Raw genomic sequence first — 27053 nt, forward strand, 5'->3', positions numbered from 1 at the left:
AAAGCGGCCCCCCGAGAAAGGGAAACAATACTCCGCCTTTGTTTTGTGCTTCACCAAAATATTCGAATGAGAATTCCAATACGAATCTAAAGAAAGAACGAAAATGTGCAAATACAATTGAATAGTTTCTGGCCCACTGTACCGCTGCTGGTGGCTCTCATTCACGGCATCTCGGCAGCGCCATCGCATCTCTTTTTTGTCTCGCGTTTGCGCCGTGTTTTCATTTTCGTTTTGCGTTCTCTTTTTTTTTTGCGCATTTCGCTTTGGCAATCAGCTTCTGTTTTCCTTTAAACATCCTGCAAGCTGCGGGAGAGGCGGAGTACATAGTCCCCAGAGCAACCAACCCCTAACAAAACAACAAAATTTTAAAACAGAATTTATCGTTTGTGTTTTGTGTTGTGTGTCGTCTGTCCCGCTTGCACGCACGTGTGCGACATTCAAAACTAGTGGCCAAAGTGGATATAAAACAACAGAAAGCAAAGTGCAAAATTGTGTTTGAATAAAAAGTCTTCGCATCGCCAAATATTTCCCCATAATTATGATAATAATTTCCCTTCCCTTTTCCCCCTCAAAAGTAAATAGAAGAAAACACAGAAATAAAGCTTGAAAAAGCTGCAAATTGTGCCAAAAAAAAAAAAAGAAATACAAGGAAAAACCAATGAAATTTATGCAAATTTCAAAAGAAAAAGTGAACAATCAGTGAAGTAATCAAAGGCAAAACCAAAACACGCCATTTGTTGAGCAGTGTAATATCGCGTAAAGCCGAAAAATAGAAGGAGAGAGGAAGGCAACAACATAATTCGCGACGCCAGTGTTCACATAAAAAGCCGTCAAGCTGTGGGGCTCAGGGGCATTTTTTCTTCCTCCGCAAGGAATGTATTATCCGGTAAGACAACAGAAACAAACAACAATAAACATTTCCAGTCGTATATATCACACTGGCACAGACCAAACACACAAAAAGAAACATCAACAAAAAGCAGGACAAGACACAGAGTGACAAAGAGGGAGAAGCTACAATGGCATTAAAAAGTAAACGCGGCTCAATTTGCTATTTGCGGTTGTTGTTTGTTGTCCGCCACTGTGCTGTACAGTAGCGGGGTTTTTTTTTTTGTAAATGCGTGTACCCTGTAATGGATCAGCAGGTCGGGGATGATAGTTGATTGTGTTTGACTTTGTAGTGGGGCAAATGTTTCCGTGGCCCAATAAATATTCCCGGCGGCTGTAGTAAACATAGAAATGCAAGCAAATGGAATATTCTGGAATAAACAAAGTTTGTCCGTTGTATTAGGAGTCTGTGTGCAGTGGGGGGTATATGTTAGCCGGCATAATCTACTCTCCGCCACTGTTTACTTTTTCTTTCGTTTCACTGTCCGCTGTCCAGTGTGTCTTCTGTGTTTGTTTTACTCTCATTGAAAGGCAAATCTTGGCTCGCGCTAAAATCCTTATTAGACGAACATCTCTCACTCTCTACTCTCTATATCTATATGGCCGGACTCTATAGGCACGATGTTTGCTCACCTATTTGCTCAGACAACAACAAATAATGTCAAATGTTGAATTCACACGTGTGGAGAGTAGAGGCAAAAAAAAAAAAAAAAAACCACTTCCAAGCTCTCGCCTCAGACAATTGTTGACTTTGTTGTCTGTCGTCTGTCGTTTTCCCTTACGAATTTATATGGGTTACAAAGTAAGGGAGAAGGGGGAGACGACCAACGACAGACAATCCCCAATTTCTGCTGCTGGTAATTTGATAGCTAAGAACCCAGGGAAAAAAATGCGGGTTGAATTTGCGGCTTTTTGGATTTGAATTGTTTATTGATATGCCCTTGAGAGCTGAGGGTATTCTAAATGATGTTAAATGTTGGTAATTAATAGAGGAAATGGGTAAAATATAAAATATAAATGTTGAAACATGATTTAAATATTTATATATCCAGAGTTTTAGGATAACGAACTCTAGAGTACATTCATTTCGGTGCTGCATTTGTGATGTGCTTCTGGTCGCTTTGCTTCTCTTCTTCGACTTGACTCTGTCGCCGTCACAAAGTATTATTCCCATTAAAATCGGATATATATAGAATTCCCTCACAACATTATATAATTATCGCTTGCCTTTGCCTTTTCCTCGCTTTGGGATAATGAGCCCCAATTTATTGCCTGATCATTTGATACTCTCAACGTGTTAACACAAGAACTGATTTTCTGATTCTCAGTTTCCCACGTCTCCAGCCATTGAATTTATGTATTAATTTATGCCTTTCTTCTCTTTTCGTTGCAGGTACGTTTGTTTGATATGTAAATTCTATGGGCATGATGGATAAGGAAGTTGGCCTAGGCCAATGGTTAAGATTTGATGAATGGCTGGTTGGTGGGGAAGCGAACCGAACCGAAGCGAAGCGGCCATGAAACGAGACATTGACTTGAATGCTCAGGCAAGAACAAGTCTAGGTCCAACAAACAGTTGATTGAACAACGAAATCAAAGGGTTTTACTACGATTATGAAAGAGTCGTCAAATGCAAACATAATCGACGGTTTATGCTGTTCAATTTCATCACAATTTCATCAGCTGTAACTCGCCACATGCTGTATTAAATATTTAGTTTTGGTTTGAGATACGAACATTTTGCGGTTAACTGCGCACGCACAATGGACTTCCTCTGATCTCTCTCCCCACATCTGGACAGCAAGTAGCAATTTGTGCCAACAAATGTCGACGTATAACAGTTTTATGCAATTGATGTGCAATTTTTCAATTTAGCCACCGCACTCGGGCGGCCAGTGGAAGGTTTCACTTAAGGCGCAGAGAGCCCCCGCTCAGCCACAAGCGTTGAGTTTCATTTTGTTTCATTTCATGTGAAAAATGTTTGAAAATTGAGTTGTTTGCTTAGCCGCTGATGACAGCAAGCTGGGACAGTCTAGTCCAGGGAACTTTTAATTGCAATTAATTTGAGTGACATTTGCGAAAGGCAATGCGGACAGTGAACGATTGTAAAATTATAGGAAAACTTGTAGAAACGTATAAAATTCCAGGAAATATTGCATGAATCGTGCAACTTGTGTAGAACGAGGAGGAGGAGTAATAAAGAGAGAGAAATTGAATATTTATTGATTCTTGATTCTTGTACGCATACATCAAACGGCACTGTATCTCCACTCGCTTTATGACTGCTTTTTGTGGGCTATTAATTATGTTTATTTTACATTTTGATGAAGAAACCCCACAACAGACGTTCCGTTCGTTTGAAGATTGTTTGGCATCTCAAATGAAATTACTTTCACTCAATTAGGTCTTGTTTATGGGCTTACATTATCCGGCCCTGGCGCATGTGTCCGACTTTTACTTTTTTTGGGATAAATTTCCCATTTTTCCATTACCTAAAAGTGGTCATCAATCGCTGCCCCGCCCCGAACATGGGGCTGGGACTGATGATTGGATTGGATTGGATAGGTTCTAGTCATATTTCAATTTTCCATTTTTGTCCGCCCTTGATTGATGATGCTTCTCCGAATGTAGGCTGGAAGCAGCCTTAGAAACTTCTGATGGATGCTGCAAAGTGTACCCAGACTCTCTCTCTCTCTGTGTGTGTGTCTGTTCGAGGCCCGCATCTAATTGAGGCCCGAGTCCGTTTTTCCAGGGCAAATGATATGACAATTTATTTCAATTAAAGTTGATTTAAAAAATTGCCGACCATTCCACGCAGTGCCCCACCGTCTCTCTCTCTCTCTCTCTCTCTCATTTAGCAAGAAAAGCCTGATTCAAATATCCGCCACTGTCCCTGCGTCCCACTCTCGGTCTCCTCTGCCAAGTTATGTAAAAGTGGATTTTCGCTTACTTTCAAAGTGCATAAAGATTTAATCGGCTGATTTTCGGGATTGAATAATTGAAAAAGTAAACCTGTAGGAGCAGAAATGTTACATATTGGAATGCAATCTAATCCGCCCATTAATTTTTCACATTATAAAGTGAGGTGACTGCGTGGTGCCTGCCTGGGGCAATTGAAAGTCAATTAACCCAAAGCCGTTAATCGTTAAGGCGATCTTCCAAATGCATGTTGTACCTGTTTTTGTACATTTCAAATCGCAAAGCAGTTCAAATAAAATTAGCAAACGGGTAAATTAATTATATGAAAGCTGAAAAACCAAACAGTAAGCATGAAGCATACCCCGTGCTTTCTTTTTGCATAAAAAGTGACGAGACACATGGGCAATTTTCATACTTTTGGACCCATAGACACACTGAAGAGTGTTCAAATTCGTTGCAATTAACTTTACCAAATGTCCACCCAAAGCAGCTTTGATTCCACCCATTCCATCTACCTTTCCCCACTAAGCTTACAGGGTATAGATGGATGTTCAACTGCTGTTGTAACCGACACAAGTTCACAGCTTGAGCGACAGAGAGATGAAAGAGCAAAAGATAAACAAAACAAACACCCGGACAACCTACGGTCATGTCGGATGTGAATGACCGAAACTTTATTGAGCTGCCCCTCCTCCTCTATCGCCCCTCCACGCTTTGAGGTGTCGAACGTTTAGGCAGAGCAGCAGCAGCCCCCACATGCAAATTATTCGGTTCAACGACGACGGCGCGACGCTAATCGCAGGTGTCAGTCACACGAGTGTCGCCCTGTCTCTCTCTTTCTCTGTTAGCTACGGCTGCTGGCAATTAGTAGGAGCGTCGCACGCCTGCGCCGTGAGTCAGCAGTGGCAGCCGCAGCAGCGTCAGAGGTTGGCCAAACTGTAACAGGTTTCTGCCGCCGCCCCCCGCTGTCACACTTTTTGTCATTGTGGTTGCAGTGTGCGAAAGGTAACGGTAGCTGTAGCAGCTCAACCAGATCCATGCGAATCTCTAGGCTAGATCGGTGACATAATACTTTGGGATACCCTACAGGGCGGGTATAATAGCGGCAAATAAAAGTTACTTTTGTATGCATTAATGTAATACAAATCTTTATCCAGGGTGTCTGTGTATTCGTTACACCTCTCGCTTAGCCTTTCTACATTTAGCGGACAGCTCAAGTTCAACGAGAATTCTGCTCCACATAACGGTAACTGTAGCAGTGCAAAAATGTAAAAGAACTCGCAGGCCGTTCCATTCCATTGACCGTTAAGGGCATCAGCCACACAGAAGCAGCTTTTCTGATGCCGCCATCAACTGCTTGATCTTTCTCATCTCTCCTCTCATTCTCCTTATCCTTGTTCTCTCTTGTAATTGCTACATTAACAGTGGCAGTTCATTCTTTACGTTACAGCAGCTCTTTTGGTTCCACTTAACTTCCATTTCGTTTTCATTCAAGCGCTCAGTAACGGCAACTGTAGCAGCAACTTAATTAGTTCCATTTCCATTCTGTTTTTGCTATGCTTCTCGTTCTCTCCCTCTCTTTCTGTGACTATCTGCAACGCCCCCACGTGCTCTCGCTGTGGCATTTCGGATCTGTTGGACGGACAGACACCCGCGACAAATTTTTATTATCGCCTCGATCGTCCGCGGCCTGTCTCTGCTTTTGTTTTGCTTCTTTATTTATTGCTCGCCGGCTTTTGTTTTTATTTATCCCAGCGTGCTTTGTCGCTTTTCCCTCGCTAGTTTGTATTTTAGATTTTTTCTTTTTTAGATGCCGACACCATGGATGATATTATTCTTGCGGTGTTGCTGCTGTTTGGCTACTAAAATTTACATTTTATTTGGCCCCGTCATAAACGGGATTTTATTGGGTGGGGAGGCGATGTTTTACGAATATATTTAAATATTTGTTCTTTTGTCTGTCTCTTTTTATATACAAAAAATCGAAATATTTTGCGATTGAGTAATCGAAAATAAGGTTGACAGAGTCAAAGCTACTACAGCGCGGTACAGAATTGTATTATCGAATATATTTAAATTGAGGAAATGGCAAAAATAATGAAAAAGTATTGGACAGTTCAAAATTGATTGAAAAATTGACTTTGGTCTTCATTTTGGCAGTTTTGGCAATTCTATGTTGAATTTTTGAGAATATATTCTTTTAATTTTGTTACGCACTGTATTTCTGTGCGAATTTTGATTTGCTGTGGCTGTGCTTATTTTGGATTTCAATTTTTAGGGTTTGGTCAACCAACAACAAAAAAGTAAAGTGGCTAAACAACTTTTGAACGGTTTCTAATACAAATAATTGCTGTAATACAAGTTTTTATGCTAGTTGTTCACCAATTTGATTGCAGTGATTGATTCTTATGCATTTACTTAATTATTTACTTAATTCTATCAACGGATTTATCAGCTTCTCCCAGCCGCTTTAATCTGTTCGCATCTGATTCATTCCACAACCGGAATTATTTAGAGACATGCAGTCTCGGTTTATTTATAGATTGCTGCATTCATTCGGATAATATCGCTGTAAATATCTTTCATAATTGAAAACTATGCATAATTTATGCAAATCCAATTAATCAACAATTAATGGGCAGCCAACCCATACAGTCCCTTCCCCCCAGCTACAATGTAGCTCCCATGCATATTTACACGATTTTTAGCCATAAATTCCGCAGCTTGCAGCTTGACGAGAAGCGCTTTTGTGACGCCGTTTCGGGAATGTAACTTTTTGCATTATGTTTTTTTTTTTTGTTATTTTCTGTTTTTATTTTTTACATTTCATTTAACGGCGCCTCGGGGCTGCGCATTTTCGCTGCATTTAATTTATTGCCCAGTTAAAAATGTGCAAATGTTGCTACTTGTTGGAAAACTATAGACTTTGCTCTGCCTTTAATGCTGCCAATTAGCATAAAGCGACACCCAGAGCCAGCAGAGCCAACAGCCACACAGGCTGGAACAACAAGGTGAACAAGTCAGGTTGCATTCGAAGATGCGCTGCACACTCGTAGAACGAATGGGAGAATGGTTATGGGTATGGGCAACGGGGGGACAGACCTCCAACTAAGGCTCTCTGTGGCTCTGTGGGTCAGGCAGGCGGCCGAGGTGGCGGCGCCATTGTTTCGTCTGACCATAAATGAGTCGCTTCTCTGACATCATCATCATCATCATCAACATCAACATCAACAATGGAGCACAACCTGACCAACTTCTGACCTTTACAGCTGTCTGTTGTCGACCTTGATGCTGCTGCTCCTCCTTTACCTCTTCCCTTTATTGCCTTTTAATTATTCGCAATGGCAAATCGAAGTTGCATTCAGACCTTGGTTGAATCATACTCTGAAGAGGATTTTGAAGAGATTTTTGCGGCTTGGCACTGAGCACTTGTAGAAATTAAGAGGAATTGCAGTGCAAGTGCTGCGGCACTCATTTCCCTGTGAATATTCTAGAAATGCACTCCATTAAGCTCGTTTTTTTGCAGTGCATTCTTTCAATAAATGTCTCTGTCATTCTCTATCCAAATGAAATGTGATTCGGTTTACGTTTCCCTTCGCTACCTTTTGATAATCTTCAACCTCTGCAGTGGATCTGTGACATTAACCATTTTTATTTTAAGAGAAAGGATTTCTTTGTTTCTTGCTCAATTTACTGGAAATATTTGTAAAAATTATCTCCAAAATTATTCATGATTTAGTTTAAGTTATGGCATTATTTGGCGACTAAATCTACAATCTTTAAGCACTTTTATTAGCTCACACTCTCCATTACTGTCTCTCATTCAACTGCGGCTCTAGTTCCATTAACCCTTCCACTCCCGAATCGTCTTTGACCTCCTGAAGTGCATCTGAGGCATTAACCCTTATAGCTGACAATATCCCAGGCCAATCACCCCTTAAATTTTCATTAAAATGTTCATGTTAATTGCAATTTAATATGCACATGTGAAAATGTTTTTTTTTTAATTAACATTTTTTGTTTGCCTCCAATTGAAATTGATGTCAAAATCGTGCTGCAGTTGAAGGCCAACCAGCAACAGGCCTCGCCAAAAGGCAAAACAGAAATATAAGTTTTAATAAACAAACAAATTAAAACTATATAAATAAAAACGAACGCAAAGGCAGATGTCCATAAAATTCAACAATTAACCAACAGAACGTCAATGGCAATGAATACAAAAAAATGAGTACAAAAAAATAGATAAATTATGAAAACTTTAATGTAAATGGATATCATGAGTGTGCATATGACAGCATAGTTACTTTAATGCAATTAAGATGTGTAAAATAAAAGAAGATGACTTTTAAATATTACAGAAATATTATTTTCGAAATGGTTTTGTATATGTATTGTATTTATAAAGATTAAGGTAAAAAATATAATTTTAATTTAATTCAATTGTGATAGTTTGGTGTCCATCTCCTTCCTAACTTTCCTTCCATTTCTCCTTTAGTTCCGAGCACTTCAATCCTTCCTTTCTCTCCCACTTCTTCATTAACTCATTCTGAAACACTTGCAATTGGAAAATCCAATTCCACTATTCCCTTATACTTTTTTTACTGCTTTTTTTTCCGTGCCTCCTCAACTAATTCTCTTTGATTGGGAATTGGTTGTGCGAACGGGGGAATGGGCTAACTGAAACTGAAGTCCAATCGTAGAGTTTCCTGCCTGCCAAAATAGACAATTTCCTTTTCTTATTAAATGTTATTTGTATTTCACTCACAGGCGAAAATGAACGACGTTGAAAATGCCTGCCTGCCGTCCGCCGCTTGACTATTTATTTGTTTTTAGCTGCTTTCCTCTCCGGCAGTGTCCCTTTTCCCTTCAATCTGCTCAAACCCCCCGCTCTCTCTCTCGCTCTCTGCCGTTGCCGGGGTCTGTCCTTTGAACATCATCCAATTACACAGCGAACCGCACCCGAGACACGTGTGCAGCATCTGTTACCAAGTTGTGTGTGCCCGTTGCCCGTTCCGTGCCGCACTTGGAATCGATTGATGGCGTCCGTCGTCGTCGTCGTGGAGAACGCAGAGCACAGAGCGCAGAGCTGCCGGATAGCGGAGAGTGAAGTGGCGGACAGAACGACGGATGAGCGGACGCACGGACGGACAGAAAGAGCAGCACACTAAATCGGTTTGGTTTGGTCCATTCCGTCCGTGCTAAACGCAGTGAAGTTTGGCAACGTTGCCACGCCACGAACGCTCATTTTGATACCCTGCATACGTCGAGGGTATTTGGACTATGCCATGCAGCAAGGGTACATTTTTTCAAGGGTATTTGATTGTTTTACGCCCGGCAAACCTTTGTTTTCCTTTTCTTAAACAAATCAAATTGCGAGTCGTGTGATGAAAGAAACCCCAAATGAAACGCCACGAAAGTGCGGGGCAGTCATGGGTTAACTGCGTAACTCTGGGGTCAGGGTCGTTCTACCAAGTGCAAAATAATGGCCAAGGAGGCAGCGACAGCAGTGAAAGAAAACTCATACATATTAAATGTTGTACCTCTAGAAAAAACATCTCGAAAAAGTGGAGGGAGGGGTTAATGGGGTGGTGGGTGGCTGGATGACAAGTGGCAAGCCCAAAGCCAACCCCAGCATTCACCATTGTGACATTTAAGAGGCTCACACGAGTGGCAGAAGCTAAAAACAAAACCCACGCACTCACACACACCCACACAGACCCGCAAGAACACCCTTGAAGCTCTCTCTCTCTCTCTCTCTGCCACACCATCCCCCCTGCCAGCACAGCTTCACTGCCATAGAGACCACCCACATTCGCAGTTCCCAGAGCAACCCTCAGGGGCAGGCCGCGCACCAACGCCGGGAAAGGTGTGAGCTGCAAGCTCTCCCAGACGGGGAGTCCTGCTGCTGCTGCTGCTGCTGCTGCTCAGTGTGTGGCCCCTCAGGACCCTTCTCGGTTATATCTATCCTTGTGCCTCTCTGGAGGAGCATTGCATACTTTGCGGCATGTGGCGTGTGGCTGGGAGGGGGTTGGCTGCCGCTGTTGCTGCTTAAAATAATTAAAAATCAATATTTAAAGAGAGAGCAATGAGATAAGTAGAGACTGGCGGGAGACTCGACAGATGGTCAGTCAATCGAAGAAACATTAAAGAGGAAGTTTCAATATAGTTTCAAGAAAATATCTGCAAACTGTTTGGAAAAGTTGTACTTAAAGAAATAGACTCTTGGACTGGTCAGAGGTCGGGGTAAATGTACCCTCCATTGCCGTAATTTTATCGCACTTAAAAAGGCCCCTCCCGAGCTACGCCAGCATATCGTTATGATTTTCTCCTTTGGGGACAATTTGCATAATTTTTCACACAAAAAAAGATGAATTTAATTATACTTTCCTTGCCATTACATAAATTTCTGGTAATTTGCATATATTTTTGATCCTAGAAAGAGCCTCCCCACCAGCTACAACTTATGAGTTTTTCTTGGGAATTCTCTTGCTTTTAAAATGACTTTATTTGTGTGTGCGTAAAGCCAGAAATAATTATTGCAGATTAAATATCATGTAAAATGATTTTCCGACAAATTGCAAATCAATAAAATTGACCAGAACAAAAAATTGTTGCTAAAACCAGTGCAAAGTCTTGAATGAAATATACATAAAACGCTTGAGGTTCTCGATGCCACACACACGGGCACAACACGCCCCGGGTGGAGAATTTATCACAAATTAAATACTTCAAATTCACAGAGTGGACCGAAAAACCCAAATATAAGCTGAAATATGCCCGATGACAAGTTGAATTGATTTATAAACTCAAGTGAAATTCTCAATTGCAATTTTATGGAAATTTCTCATTTTGACTTTCTGCCATATATCATGACAGGGATCAATTGAGAGTTTAACAAGCGACGCAAAATATATTACAGAAGATTTTTCCCATCATGAAAGTTAAACGCAGAGAACTGCCAAAAACTTTTAACGCACAAAAGTGTTGCCATATGCGGTTTTTCGCTATCTCTTGTGAAACTTTTTCCCCCGGGGGCAACATTAATTAACGCCATTTTTACGCCAGAAATCAGCCAAGCAGGCAGCCAGGCAGCCAGGCAGCCAGTCAGCCCCGCATTAACATTGTCATTGGTCTGATAAACGAAAAATGTCCCACATCAGGTGGAAGTTAGTGAGGTTCATTAAATGCTCGTCACAGTGTGGTAAAAGTGTGTGTGTGCCCCATTAGATATAAAGCCCAATAAGCCTGCATATAAAGGAGATTAGCACTGAGCAAAAGCACTTGAGTAAAATTCAAGAATTTGCTAGAGAATAGTAGAGACTTAAAACAACAAAAATAATGAATGAAGCGAAGGAATCAAGGAACAAATTCGAGGTCAAATATGCCTAAATTCAGAGTGAACTTCTAAAAATCAATAAGAAATTAAATAAAACAAAAATAAACCTTGGAAATTAGGATTTTCTTCCATGGAAAATCTTCAATAGAAAGCGTCCAAATATTTATATTTTTAAAAGAGTTTTCTTGCAGTTTTTCGCTGAATATTGGAATATTACTCCCATTATCTCTTCAATAAATTCGTTCCATTGGAACATAGTTCACCATTTTCCTTAGTGTACAACTCTTATGTCAACTCTCAGTCCACAGTGTTGCTGTCGTTTCGGGCCAATGACAATTAGGTTGGTGATAAGATAAGCCACCAGAAAGCTGCCTGCCTAAACCAATTTCGATGGTTGTTGTGGGAGCGAGAACGACAACGAACCCCTTTTTATCTCAAAATTAAATGGCGGCAGCTGTCACACACACACACGCACACGGAAAAGTTCGAACTTTGACTTTGAGTTTGCCATTTTGTTGGCATGCTGCTGTATAGGGAGAGGGCGTGGGGAGATGGCTTCAATCCCAAAACTTTGCCACACGCAAAATTAGTCGCTTTTTGCTATCTCTGGCAGACATGTTACTCTCACAGCACACTTCTATCCATCTATCCAAAGATACAAAGATAGTTTTGTAGTTTATTGTAGATACATGAATGTATCTATTAGTTGTGCTGCCAATCACCGTTCGGTTCGACTGTGAAAGGAATGTGCGAGAGAGGTGCGCCATGCCTGCCACATGGATACAAACAAAAAACCCATGACAAGGCACAAAAAATCAACACAAAAATTATCTTTCAGATACATGCAGCAGCGGCAGTCGCAACTTAATTTTGTGTGGCTTTTGCAATTGTCTTCTCTCTCTCTCTCTCTCCTTCACTTGTGGGTGCCACACAGCCCTCTAATACCTGCCGCTCTCCCCACTCCACACTCTGATTCCCTGCCCCCTACTCCTCTCCACTGAAAGATGATTTCAATTTCCAGTCTTGTCAGAGAATTTTCAACATAAATTTACATTATCCCCCGAGTGTCGGCTCAGAGATCCCATCAGCCTGCGTCTGTGTCTCTGCCTCATGCGTCGCATGTCTCCTCATGCGTTGATTGCTTTAGGGCGGTTCCCCCATGCGTCATATGTGCGCTGATGCGCCTTCTATATACATACCCCCCGCCCATTACTGTTTGGAGAGCTTTTTACCCTTTTTCCTGCTACTTTCCCAGCACGTTGCCTGTTTTTTCCTACCCAAAAATTGCTGTTAATTACATCGTTGCAATGTGGCCACACACTGGCCAGGAAAATTGGGACTTTTTCCTACCATGAATAAAATATTAATTAAAGACTTTTGCTCGGACATCCGCAAAAAAAAAAACAGCAAACAATCAACAACAACAACAACAGTAAAAAGTTGAACAAATTTCGGGTGCGCGTGGGTTGAGGATGAGCCATCGGGCGGGGCGGCGGATGAAAAGTGCCAGAAATGTCACGTGGGGAAAGTGATAATGAAAAGGCCATATAAAAAAGCGGAGTGTGCGGAAATTAATTTACATTTTCCAACACAACAACAACAATTTATAAACGAAAATCGCTTCTTTTGGTATTATTTTTGCAAGCCGAAAAATATATGGAATGAGCTCTAGGAATATCTTTGGCACAGTAAAGACTTAATGTAGAATTAAGCCAGAGATTTTGGGCACAGTCTGCGCTGATATTTGACCTAAATTTCGACAGAGCGAACAGCTGTTTCTGATGGACAGCTAATTGTGTATCTATGCGAAGGCACATATCCTGCCTTGTTCGTCTCCAGATGCAGATTCAGATGCTGCTGCAGCTGCAACATCTTGTTGTAACACTTGAGATAGTCAGAGAGAGAGAGAGAGCGAGAGAGAAGGGTATAATTTATATAGTACTTAGGCGAATGTATCCACTGTTTGTCGAGCTCCTCTGGTGTCGTAATAAATTTTCAAATGTGTCTGCCTCTGTCTCCGTCTCTGCCAAGTAAACTTTTGTGCTGTTTGTGCATTTCGGAACCTTGGAAATTGTGTGCTCTCTGCCGCTGGTTGTCATGTTGAATGCAAATTCAAAACATGCCCCCAGCCCGCTGCCATCTGCTGCCAACGAGCAGCAGGAGGTGGCCAGGAATCATTGACTAATGGGATGGGAGAGTAGAAGTTACGCCAATATTGTCGGGCATTTCTCTGTTTCTTCGAAAATTAATTAACTTCACAACTCGCACATAATCATAACAAATCAACAATAACCAACGAATGTACCATTATATTTTGGTTGGTTTCTGCCATGGTTAAGCCTTACGATTTGGCTCCATTCATTAGGTTAATTAAAAGTACAACGAAATCTACGAAATTCTAAATCATTTCGTGGGTTTCCTGCTGTCATCGAAGAGAAGTCATTAAGTCGAAATTCCCCAAAAGCAATTAAAAGCCTATGGCAAACAAAAATGTATTTAAATCTTTCAATTTTGAAACAATTCAATCAACAGAGAGCACGAAAAATATATGCACCTAGAGAAAAAGAGTTAGATTTATTTTAAAATCAAAGTAAATTCTCCCAAATTGTATTTTAATTTAATTTTATTTTAGCTGTGTTTCCTTTTACTCTGCCACTTTTCTCCCAGTGTATTTGCATAGAATAATTAATCAAGAAACAAATTTAAAAGAGAACTGCCAAACGCAGAAAACTTTTGCTGGAACTCTTTTTGTTTGCCTTCTTTTTTTGTTGTTTATTTTTTTGCACGCTTCAAACTTCAAGCTTCAACAGCGATCTCTGTCCTTGAGTCGTCGAGGCTGTCCAGTCATCCACTCGGCAGCTCTCAAAGCCCTGTCTATTGGATGGGCATTTTGGTGGTTGAATGTCTGGTCTGATTATGACACTGCCTCTTGGAAGCCTTGTGCCGACCCGACCCTCCATCTCCCACCATCCTCCACATCGTATTCGTATCGGCAGCCGCAGTAGTAGTTGTCGTCACAGACCGTCGCACATTAGAAGAACCGGAATAACCAGTGGAAAATTGCGCCAACATTATCCACCGTACATTCAGCAGCAGGCAGTCAGGCACAGGCACAGGCACAGGCGGGCAGGCAGAAAACGCGATTTTGCGAGTGCATTAAACTCCGGTTAGTGACAGTGAAAGTGGTTGGCCCGCAGTTGCTAACTGGGCCTGAATGTCTGTCTCGTCCGACCACTGGGTCTGCTACAGTTACATGACCAATTTTCATTTTATGCAAAGGATTTTCCATACCTTGCATTAGGGGCGTAACCAACACGAAAGCTAAAGGTTTTTCCATTGAACATAAAAAGGGAAAAGGGGAATGAGTTTCAGAGTGAATGATTGAGGGACGGGATATGTGATTAAAGTGGAGTTTGTTATCAGAAAAGGAGGAAGAATTGAATGCACTATAATTGGGATATATTTTTGATTAAATTATATATTCTTTTGTTTGCCAAAAGGTAATACAAAGCACTGAGCTATTATGGTAATTAAACCCAAGTTTAAGAGCACAAAGTTCATTATTTTGCATTATTTATTTTAGTAAATGAAATTGAATCCGAAAGCCTACGTCTTCCATTTTCTGCTCTGAAAACCAACAAAATTCAGCATCCAAATCGTGGAAAGAGTCTCCCCAAATTCGTTGTGCCCATTCTCCGATTGTTTTAATGTTTTTCTTGAGCGGAAAATAAATATTTCTGTATATCTGTATTTTTGTGTCGTTCCGCCGCTTGCCACCTGAATGGTTTGTTGCAACACAAATATGGCGACGATGCGCGCATAATTTGCCATTTCCGGTGACCAAAAAGGAGAGCCAGGCCAGGGGCTATGACGTGTTGAGGTGACAATAATTTGTCATACATTCATTTATATGCATATATTTTTGGTTTTTGTTTTATTATTATTATTTTCCTTGAATATGCATGGACGCGCGAGTGGCAATAATTTATTCAATCAACGGCGCGCCACACACCACAGCAAATGAGGTACTCTCCGTAGGTACATTCTGTGGGGCACTCAGACTCACACACACACGTACAGCAGATACTCTCTGGGCTAGCGGCACTTGGCATGCGACGAGGAGGAGCCGGGGCTCTGCCGCCGCCGCCTAAATTGTCTAATGATGCCATCATTTGAGGCGGACACACAGCACCGTTTACGACGGTCGTCGTCGGTACCCGGGCTTTGGGGCTAATAAAAATTTACGCATTGTTGCTTGGGCCATGAGGCAAGACACGCACGCGGGGAGTCTCGCTGTGGGGCAGGAAATACTGCTGCCAAACACAGGAAGCAACACTTGATGCGCAGTTATGAAATGGAAAAAGCAAAAACGAAACCAAGAGAGATACAATTACAATATGGCGAACGAAAGGGAAGGCAGGCCTGTGCTGAGGAGGATTGATGGCCGCCTCGTGTGGCAACAATAGGAGCAGGAATAGCTACTGAAATCTATGGCCATCAAGGGCGCAACTGCGGCACACGGGGCAAGCCAAGCACTTAGACGGAGATAAACACTGAAGTGGCCTCAGCCTCAGCCTCAGCCTCTTTCTCTTTATTTTATTTAAAGAGAAAGACACAATCTCTTTTGCCAGCCATCAACAGATTTTGTTGCTTGTTGCTCAACGGCTAATTGCATATTGTTGCGCCTCGCTTTTGGCACCTGATGGGCCATATTAAAACTGCCAAAAGAAAAACTGACATAAAGGCATAGAGTATCCACACAGAACGCTGTTTATCTGTGGCTATGTCTGAAATTGAAACAAATTTGTAATGACAGACAGACAGACGCAAAGAGCACAAGGCAGGCGGCACATGGGACAGGCAGTAAAAACATTTCTACAAATTTGTATAAATAGAACTTAGGATCTTGTGGATTTGAAAGAACTTTGTATATGTTTGATGTAAAACATACTTCAACGGGGACCAGCCCTTTGCGATTTGTATCTGTGGCCATAAGCTCTGAGGGGGAAAAGCCACTGACAAATTCTCTCTAACTCCTGCTAACTCCCTGGGAAATCCACACCAGTCGTGTGTACTTATGTCCAGCTTCAATGGACTGACAAGCTCCCATCATTAGCCACACAAAAAATGAGGGGGCGAAAAAGCACTCGACTCGTGTCGCCTCGCCCCTTTTGGCTGTCAAAATAACTTGTGTGCTCGCCTTTCCTTTTGGGTGCAAAAGAACCGCAACGAAATCGATGAATCTCCTGCAATGTTTTTATGCTCGCCGCATCGCTAATTCGAAATCATCCATCAAGTTGCGCCAGTAAAGGAGCAAAAAAAAAGGCAAACCCCGAGAAGTCTCTCGGAGCCAAGAGCCATGAGCCAAGGAGTCATTCATTCAGTCACTCAGCCAAAAAGGGAGTTCATTGTCGTCACACCCACAAAAACAAGTAGAGGGAAAATAAGCAAGGATATAGACTGCGAAGATACCCTGTATAGGAGTTCATTTAGGCTTTTAGATGTGCGTAGAATGTGAAAGTTAAAGGAAATTGTGGCTTAAAATAAATTTAAATATTATTGGATTTATTTTAATAATTGAAATAAATATTAATTACATTTTTTATGCAGTTAAAAATGTAAGCTGTTTATTTTGGAGTGTAAAAAAGGCTGCCTGAGATTACTAGATGTATGAAAACTAGAACTAATTCCTCTGCAGCTACCCAACTCTTGGAATAAAGATTTTCCTCAAGTATCTTTCCCATCCTTTGGCTGTTTCTGCTGCACCTATATACCCTCATAAATCCCAACTGCACAGGGTATACCAGCAAAAGGGAGAAGCGAAGACAAATGCAATCTCCTTCTGGTGTCTCCTGGGTGTGTCGCCTGCTCTCTGGTGGCAATGCAGCGGAGACAGCATCAGGGACAGTCCCCCAAAAACTTTTCAACTCTTTTGTCTCCTGATGACAAAAGTTTGTTGTAGGCTCTGGCACTGGCACTGTCTCTGGCTCTGGCTGTTGCTGCCACCGCTGTGTGCTGCGACTTTGACAATGAATTTCGCCTTAAGGCAAAGGCACAACAAAACAAGGCACACACAAAAAATCATAAAAAAAAAACGCGAACAAAAATCCTGTTTTCTGTGTTAAGGAATGAGGGAAAACTGGTTTTTGTGGCTAGTGGGGGGGAGGAGTGGGTGTATGGGAGTGTGTAGTGTATAGTGGGTGTGGCAGAGACTGGGGCACAGTCTCAGTCGGCTACGTCATCAAGGCAACTGCCTTTTGTGGCAGCCTCGGGGCAGGCTGGCAACTTGACTGTGGCGCTGACAAAAGTGACAAGGCGGCGAGATTGATGCTACCAACTGGGGCATGTCTTGGTCTTGTGCTTTGGATTATGCATATTATTGATGGGTTGCCTTTTGTAGGTGCAAAAAAGGTACACAGAAAGTGTACAGAAATGAATGGAACACAAAGGAAGAAGGTCCTAAGGAGTGCCTAGAAAATGTGCAGAGAACGCTCCAGCATTTATTAAAAATAAATATAAAATACAAAAATATTTAAATGAGAATTCCCACAGAGAGAATTAGGAGAGTTCTCATGGATGCTAAACCTCATCTCAAGTGCCCGAATCTGAACCTTTTTCCGAGCACGAATCTTTTCTCATAACCTTAGCCATAATGTTCTTAGTTTTTTTTCCATCTAATTTGTTGCTAATTACTTATATTTCTCTCTCTCTCTCTCACTCTTCTCTGCTGCCTTTTGGGCAACTTTTCCATTGCAGGTAAGTTGAAGAACTCATAAAATTACACGAAGAGCCCAACGAAATCCACGGCGTAAGTTTAATTAGCAGCCCAAAAACAAAAAAGAAACAGAACTTCACTTCACGCCTTTGGAGGCAACTTCAGTAAGAGGAGATTTGGTCATAAATCTTGGCCGAAAACAGGTGCTCCAATGGCCCCTCCAGAAGTAAATTGAATTAATGTTGCCTCCCTGCCTCCACAGTGCTAAGATGAGGCCTGGAAAGAGATGGCGAACGAGACAACTTTTTAATGTTTTTGGCAATTTTATGCTTAATATTTTCGTTACCTGCTGCCGGTCCTTAGAAACTTCGCCAGCACAAAAGTCAACATTCAAGATTCAGGCAACCAGCTGCCCTCCAAAATAAAGATTTTTCTCAAAAGATAAACAAAAAGTGAAACAGCAAGAGAGACAGGGCTGAGAGCCAGTTTTGTGTTTAATAAGATCTAAAATCTGGGCGGATTATTTGATACCAAAAAAATGATACTTTTTCTTACCTTTTTGGCCTGCTCCCTAGGGATGCGCTGTCGCCCACACTTTGTAGGCTTTCCTTCTTTCCTTTGGTTTGCCTTCCCCCGTTCCTCCTTTGGTTGTCTTCAACTCCCACCTTTGTGGTTTTTGGTCAAAACGCACGAATTTTATATTTTTTCAATTTTTTTGTTTTTTCTTTTCTTGTTTTCTTGTTGACTTTTTCCTTATCCATTTTGCCCAGTTTTCTTTTTTATGTTTTGTGCTGCTTTCGCTTAAGTTAAAAGTTTGTTCTGTGTAAATTATTCGCAAAGCAAACAACTCCACCCCAGACAGAAATCTTTCCCTAGAAAAGGGAGGTTGGGGTGGTGAAAACTGTTATGTGACATGTTTTGGCAGCTTTATTTTTGCTTTTTGCTTTTTGCTTTTTGTTTGTAACAGACAGAGAGATTAGAAGCCGTCGTACAAGCTGTAACTTTTTAAGCAGCACGAACAGAAAAACAGAAAAGTTTACCATTTTGCACTTTGGCTACCGATTTGCTCCACACAGAAGAATGAATATTTAATGGCACACAAGGCTGGGGATGCACACACTCGATGGAATGCAATAAAAGTAATGCAAATGACAAGTTTTTATGCACATCAAAAAGAGAGATACTTCTCGTATGATGATTATGACGATACTCGCATCTATGGGCGCCCCCCTTGTTCGCTTCCTGTCATGCTGCATGGAAAATCTGTGGCAGGAACTACCATTCGGTGTGTACGTACCCCTTGGAAACGTTTATCTTGTGGCTCTTTTGAAACCCCTCGAAGCGTGCCATAAGCAAGAGGGGGAAAGTGAACGAACGGGAAAGAAAAACTGTCATTGTAACTGCATAAAAATGGAAATGCAATAAAAATACTACTGGCAGAAAACATTGGAAAAACAAAACCAGCAGCAACCCGGCAACACATAACAATAATTTCAAATGAGCAGCCAAGCCAGAGAGAGCAAACAAAAATAGTGCTAGACCAATTGGGGGCAAGAGAGAGAGAGAGAGAGAGAGAGGGAGAGATAGTGGACAGGATTTGGGGCAAACGGAAAGGAAGTGTGTTCCATGGAAAATATAAATGAAAATTGCTCGCTTTTGCTCCGATTTTGTTTTTGTTTGGTTTTGCCACAGAAATGAAAACTATTGAATGTCAAACAAAACGTGCAATCGCTGTTCATACAAACACGGAGCGGGAAAGAGACAGAAACAAGAGTCCAAAACACACACACATATCCACGTGGCGTATACTTAACCAAAATATTTACTCGCTCAAAAATTGTTGTACGCATTGTTATGTAGACCCGGTGTATCTCATAGTTTTAGAGGGTATTCCTTTGGTGTTTATTTTTTGGGGTATGTGCGATTAGGGTAGAGGTGCAGCAAGAGAGTTTTTGGATAGCAAAGATCTTAGAGATTTATCTGAAAACAAAGCGAGGCAGAGAGAGTTCGTTTGGTTCTCATTCTCTTTTTAGCAACAATTTCTTCTCTGTATTTTGTCATTTAAAAGTCAATGAATATGTCAGCTTGCTTAGGGGAAATTTATACAGAAAATTAAAGTCATTTGAGGACTTTGTTCTACCCTCTGCATTTTCCATTGTTTTAAATCATTCCCATTGACATTTACTTGTCTAATTCCTGCAAAACTTGTCAGCTTTAACAGCTACGATAAGCTACGATATTCCCTAGTCGTAATGCTGCCATGGACTCGGACTCGGACTCCAACCCCTTCCTTAATGCCTTTGTATGGCACAGACCGCACACAGACACATTGAGGATTAAATGGTTTTTTATGTTTATTGCACAAATACTTGTGTTGTTATTGAGGTTTTCCTCTTGCGTTTGCTGTGGTGCGAGGGGAAAAATAAGTTGAACAAATATCGCATATTCCCTCCCATTTATGGCAGATGAAATTTCGTTTTGTGCATTGAGCAAAGGATTTTGTGGCTGCTACGGGGTAAATGGGGCAGAATCAGAGTGGCATGTGGCTGGGCTGTGGCAGAGTTTCATTTGTGGAATGTACCATTGAGATTGGAAGCTCAATGAACAATTAATTTCAGCAAGGTATTGAGTTTTTCCAAAAGGTAATTGTAGACACACAGAATGGAATTACATTTTTAAAGTTTATTTTTAAAGTAAAAACCCTTGGAGAACTCTCTCATTTCTGCTCCTTCTATTTGACTACCAAAAACTCATTTTGCGCTCAATTAAATTGCAATTTCGTTGTAGGATTTCCCTGTAGATAAATCTGCTGGCAATTTATTTAGAATCCGATGCGCCTTGAGCTAGAAATTGCCAATCGATCAGTGTGAAAATGACTTTCGCGGCTAAGGCCCGAAGGCACCCGCCCTGACCTTGGTGATGGTTTCTTTCTTCTTTTTTTTGGCAAGACTGCGTTGCAGTTTGCACAGAATGTAGACCAGAAGCAGACCCCACAGACCCAGACCCACTCGACATTGAATGTCTATCGATGTCTGTTTTGCGTTTCTTTTGTTCTTTTTGGCAATGTCATTCCTTAATTAACAAAAGAAAAACTACTTTTCTATTCTATACAATAAATATATTTATGTTTGGATGCAATTTTTGGCAAAAGGAAAGACTTTTCGAGCTTCTTGTGCTTGTGCTTGCTTTTCGTTGTTCTTCTTTTCCCCAATTAATGACAAATTTCCTAGGGGGAAATTGTCCAAGAACTTTTCCACTTTGCTTCTCGCTCGAGAGGGAAGTGAACATTTCTCAGCCCTTGGCTGGCTGTGGCCACCAATGCTTCAAAATCCACTTTAGCATAATTTGAGCCGAACAAAAATTGGCTCTATTAAATGCTTATCGTTCGCTTAGCTTATCCTCCGGGGCACCCATCCCATGGAAAACTTATTGATTAAACGCGAAACCCTGCCAAGATGTTGGGTAGTTGGAGCCCGCCTCGTGGTGCGGGTTGTAGGGAGTCTCTTTTGGCTGAAACGACACGCGAGCCAGCAATTTTCCAGTTTAGTTTTAACACCCAGCTCCAACGCCTTCGCCAGCCCCCCAGGCAGCTACAGACTGGGTGCCGGAAGGGGTAGAGTGGAGGGGCATACGGCCACGCTAATAAGCCACCAGTAAGCCAATTGTTTTTGTTGCTACACAACAAATTTTGTGCTGGCTAATGGCCCAATACAAACAATTTACAAATTTAGCGCTGCATTTTTTGTTCGTATTGTTTGCGTCTCTATTACAATGGTGGGGGACAGGTGTAGCAGGGCAGGGTAACAAATGTATGTTTTATGATAAATAAAGTAATTAGTTTTAATTGAAACGTAATATTGCTACGCTAATGGAATGACATTGAAACAGAATTTATGGTTGTCTTTAATTTAGTTAAAGAAAGCGGCATGGAAATAAAATGTAAATCTTAAATGCGAGGAATACGAATTTACTGGAGAGACCAATTAATATATGCCAGAATTCTTGGGTGTTAAAGAGCTTCTCTATGCCTTAATCAGAGCTTTAACCTATTCCTGCAGAGCTCTCTTCGGCCTGGCTTCCATGTGAAACTTCCGCTTTAATATGAAATATATTTTAATTAATTTTTCGCACAGCCAAGCAAAGTATTGCACACATAAAAAAATACACAGATAAACCAAGAGAAATGCCCCTTGACTGGAATAAAATCCCACAAAAAATAAAAATACATTTCCACTGTAAGCTGGCGACGGGCGGTCCGGGCCGAGCCGTTTGGGCCTCAAACGATATGTCGGAATCCCAGCTGTGATTTATTTGCACGCTTTTTAAATAATATTTTTATTACTGCACTGGCAACTGCATAATAATTACAACAATTGTGCTTGTTGTTGCTACCAGCAGAGGCAGGTGCAAAATTCGACCAGCAAATTAAATGATGATCTAATTATTGGGGGGCTTAATTGGAAATTGGAATTGAGTTTAGTATTAAATTTAATTTTGTAGAAAATTTGCATAGGCCATCATAAACACCAGCTCGAAAAAGTAATTAGAATACGTGCAAAAAAAAATGTCCAACCAGAATTAAATTTGCTGTCAAATTGCAATCGATGTTAACGTGAATTTATTGTCCTAGGCAGTTTTTTTTGTACCCATCATTTAATTATAAATTGGTTTTGGTTTTTATTGGTGTACTTTTTGGTATTTGGTTTTTTGTCGTTTGGTTGCTGCTCAAATTAATGTACGAGTTGTACATAATATGTACTTTATTCCCAGAACATAAAACGGCTGCCCGCTTGGTGGGAAAAGTCCCAAAAAGATTTACTTTCCGTTTGGGCTCGAATTTCCTTGGCCTATTTTCGTTTTTAATAGGTTTTTCTTATGCTTTTGTCAAGTTGTTTTTGTGGCAACTCGCTGACAGTCACAAATTATGTTTTGAAGACACCATTCACATGACAATTTCCACGTCCTGCTGCGGTGCGCTCAAATTTCTGTGTCTATGCCACAGGCCAAAGCTGCACACTCATTCTCAATATGCATACCAAAGGATAGGTATATCTGCACATCAGTGTGTGTCTTGTCTATCGATATGAGGCTGTCAATGATGTAGGCAGCCGGCAGCCAAGATGAAGAGTTCCATTTTCATATATGTGTTTTTTTCCGGCAACGTTGTCGGCGAATGCTTAAACTCTTTGACAATTCCAACGATAAAAATGTGTCAGAAAGTATTTCAACTTTCCCTGTCCACCGCACTTGCCTTTTCTCAAAGCTCTTACACTTTTCAATTTTCATAAATTCCTTCGTGTTCTTTTGGCCAAGTGCCAGGCAACTGATTTACGGCAGAGATGTTGGGTAAGGGTGGCGGGTGGAGCTGCAAGCCAGATGGAAATGGGTGACTCAATGGTGCTGGGGGACTGATGGAGAGGCGGCCCCTGCTGCTGCTGCTGCTGCTGCTGGTTTCCAATTGATGGATAGCTGATGGAGCAGGCAACGCCAACGACTGCTACGTAAGCGGAAGTTGTCAGTTTCCAATTATTTATTTAGCATTTTCTTTCTGCTTTTATGATATTTTTTCTCTTTTTCTTTTGGCACATGAAATTAGTTTGTGTAGAATTTGCTTCTATTGTTATTATATTGTTGCTGTTTTCTTTTGCTGGACAATTGCAATTGTTGCGCTGACTTACCCTTTGACCTCCTGGAGCACCCCTCCGCACACACCCCAGCTGTGATCCTGTCGTTTCGGTCTTTTGTTTGCATGTCAATCCCAATGCTTATAGAGAGGGAAGCAGGCCGCTGCCGGCCCCCGGACTTGTATGTTGTGTCATTTAAGTGCCTCATAAAAGTGTCAACTTGTTGTAGCAGCCCCACACTTACACACACATACACACACACCATGCACCATGGGGCACAAGGCACTTGGTCTGCGCGTTCACCCTCTCACCTTTCTGCCGCCTTTGCGCCCTGCCATTCAAGTTGTTCTTTGTCTGATATGGTGTCCTGTGTTGCCCCACCCCTATATGTCCCATTTGATGGTCAGTGTGTGTGAAAGGATTTCATTTCATTTCTTTCAGGATTGCCTGTGCTTTTTTTTGGTTTGTTAGCTTACAGCTCCTTGCTGTTCTTGCTTTTATACCTCTTGCTGGCCAAATGTCTGTCCCCCACGCTTCGCTCCGCTCTCTGTCCAGCCTGTCTCTGCCTGTTCGCTTGTTCGCTTGTGTCTCTTCATGCACTTAATACATATTTTTGTCACCCTTATCTGGTCATGGACGTCATATGCTTTCCCCCCCCCCCCTCACCACCGTACATATCTCTGTCCCCTCGATAACATTGTCTCTGACTTTGGGGCTCAGTGTGAAGTGGGATTCCATGATGAGTGGACAAAGAGTGAGAGGGAGAGAGACACTGCCACTGGCAGTGAGGACGAACTCTGGTCTGCCGTCCTGGAGGCCTGTTATGATTGTCATCTGAATGAGTTGACAGAGTTAGTTGTTGCCTATGGGTTCTTCTGGGCTCTTTAAAGAGGCGACTGCTAAAGACGGAAGTTCAAATTAATACAGAGAGTGCTTCTTGAAGGAGAGGCTTAAGAGTAGTTTTCTATATTGGAGTAAAAACAAATTTTACCGAAGAGAAACGATCATACAAGAAGCTCGAACTCTGTCTGAGTTCGTATGCAAAACCAATTGGCATGTGTTGGCTTCAAACATGCTCGATCGAGCATGCCATTTAGCTGCCTAAACAATTGCTGAATTAGAGTTGCAACTGCATTTGTTGCATCTGTGTTTGAGGTTCGATGGTGTGGTTCGCTGCTGTGGTTCGATCATGTTCTATGCAGTTCTGCAAATAACTGAAAGAACATTACATGAAAGCAGCATAAAATTGGTTAATTTAAATTAAATGCTGCTCTTCAAGCGGTTAAAATTTCCCTAATATTATTTCCACTTGAATTTGGCTTCTCGCTCCCAAATGGCCTTTTCGCACAGCCCCTTGTCATGCCGCGGCCTGGCATTGAGTTTGGCAAACTTTTGCCACTTTCCGATTAACTCTCTCTACCGCTCTCTCTTTTACTCGCTCATTTCCAATTATAATTTACACATTCAGACCATTTGTCTTCTTCTTCGTCCTTTGGTTGGTGGTTCCTGGAGAGAGAGAGAGAGAGAGAGGGGGCCTTACGCGACATTGCCATAATTTAGCCACTTGGCCATAATTTAAAGAGCGGGAAGAGCTATGTGACATTTCGTTTTTACGACTTTTTACCAAGTTAATAAAGTGTGTGTGCCCACCCCCATCCCACACACTCGCTCACATATGCATAAGTGGAAGCCTTCCGCACTTCCTCCCTCCCCCTCCGCAGACAGTACGTGACTTCCGGCCAAAACAAAACGGTTCTTTGCTGCCTGTTTTCTTGTTGTCTTTTTTTTTTATTTTTTGGTCGCCAGACATTTTATGATAATTTATTTGATTATTTTCTTGTTAAAGTGCAAACTTTGTCATATTTTCCCGCTCTGCCCTCGCCTCTCTCGCTGCTCTCTTTACTCGATTTTTCTTCGCGTATTTTCTTTGTTTGGGCGAAAAGTTTATGCTGCATATTGCACGAGTGTGGTGGGGCGGCGGGGGCGGCGTGTGTGCATAGTGTTTGGATATGAAAAATCGTCGCCGGAAACGGAAATGTTTCACAACATATGTGAGCCAGGGCAGAGTTTGTGTCCTTCCGACCACCTCCCCTTCTTTCGTTACTCCTTTCGGCAGCAAATTCATTTTATTGCATATTTTTTGGCGCCACATGACGGGGCACCAAACGGACTGGCAAGTGCTTCTGTTTATATGGTGTCGCCACGCCGCCATCCCTATGCCACACAGTGATTTTAAAAATCATTTTTTCTGCACTTGCTCCCTCCTTTTTTTGTTGTTGTTTGTCGGCGGTTGCTGCTCCTGCTGCCTTCGTCTACTCTCCCGCTTTTCAATCATCAGACAGCCAACAGTGCAACGCAAATGAAATGAAAACTCACAGTCAAAGTTTTATACTTGAAATACCCTTTTAAATGCACTCTTTTTGGCAGCTCTGGCAGCCGTAAGCTACATAGGAAATTTCATTCCATTTAGTTTTGACTTTTGCTACAGTAAAAAAATCTTTCCCATAGAGAAAATAAATTTATTTTCACACTAGAACAAAATCTAATTAATTTTAAAGGGTATCTAATGGCCTAGTCCTTGCACTTCTTGTGGTTTTGTTTTTTTTTTTCTTTTCGTAGTCAAAACTTTTGTTTGGCATCGGCAATATCCTGGCGGCAGCTGGTCGCTGCCCTGCCCGGCCCAATCTCTAACCTCTTTCTGTGTGTGTTTTTTTTTGTGGCTACATGTAGGTGAGTGTAGAGTGGCGGTATGCAGGTGCAACTGCAGCTGCAGCGTGGATTGAAGTATAGGGGCGCCGCGCCGCGCCACAATCAAAGTCAGCATTTTTGCTGCACTCTTAATTAATTTCGCTTTGGCTTTGGCTTTGGCCTTTTGTTAAATTATTTCTGTGCGCCAGCAAAAAGTTGCTCCTCTGCCACTGCTCGGCGCCAGGAGGAGTCCCTACACTGCACTTGTAGCCCCTGCTGTTGACTTCCTTTATTGGGATACCCTCAGCCTCTGCCCTCATCCTCTGGTTTTTTTTTTGTGGAAAAGTATTTTTCATAATTGAAATGCATAAATTTTATTTGCTTTTGCGCGTTTCATGGCATTTTTATTTACCAAATTAAAATAATATTTTTGGTGTGCTGTTTTTGTCTCGCATTTGCATTTTTCGTTGTTTTTCCCCGCGGATTTTCCGTTGTTTTCCTCCGCACCTTCTCCCCAGCCTCCTGGTGTCTGGCTGTTTCTCCCTGTCCTTTTCGGCCTGCCTTTCGCCTGTTTCCTCTCTCTGTGTTTGCTCTGTTTAAAGTTTTTATTTTTCTTTTGCTCGATTTGCGTCAACGAATTAAATGCGCATTTTGCAGCTAAACAATTGTTTTTCTTTCGTTTTTTAATATTATTTTTATTAGGGATAGAAGAAGGGAGCCCCTTCCTTGCTCCCGCCACGGAGAGAGAGAGTTGTTGCTGGCACGGCTTGTTGCCACCTCTTGCGGCATGCATAAAATACGCATTTGTGCTTGACAGCCTTGCCGCAGCTTTTCGCCAACTTCCCGGCACTGTTGCCGCCTGCCTGCTCCCAAAAATGAAGGC

The 27053-nt window shown here is 41.7% G+C and overlaps 1 protein-coding gene across 37 annotated transcripts in view; it reads left to right on the plus strand.

The window, feature by feature from the left end:
- The window catches only part of LOC117580174 (sex determination protein fox-1), a 90438-nt gene that overhangs the window by 10858 nt on the left and 52527 nt on the right, over positions 1-27053 (plus strand). The window contains exon 2 of one of the 37 annotated variants that reach the window (XM_034266503.1): positions 576-886. The exons of 35 other annotated variants lie outside the window; for them this stretch is intronic. In XM_034266503.1, coding sequence (XP_034122394.1) covers positions 875-886 — 12 coding nt within the window. In that variant the 5' untranslated portion in view covers positions 576-874. Of the gene's footprint in view, positions 1-575; positions 887-27053 lie in introns of those variants that run through there. One more of the 37 variants, XM_034266523.1, reaches the window with a different exon arrangement.

Source organism: Drosophila guanche, unplaced genomic scaffold (genome assembly GCF_900245975.1).
Source record: "Drosophila guanche unplaced genomic scaffold, DGUA_6, whole genome shotgun sequence".
Taxonomy (NCBI): domain Eukaryota; kingdom Metazoa; phylum Arthropoda; class Insecta; order Diptera; family Drosophilidae; genus Drosophila; species Drosophila guanche.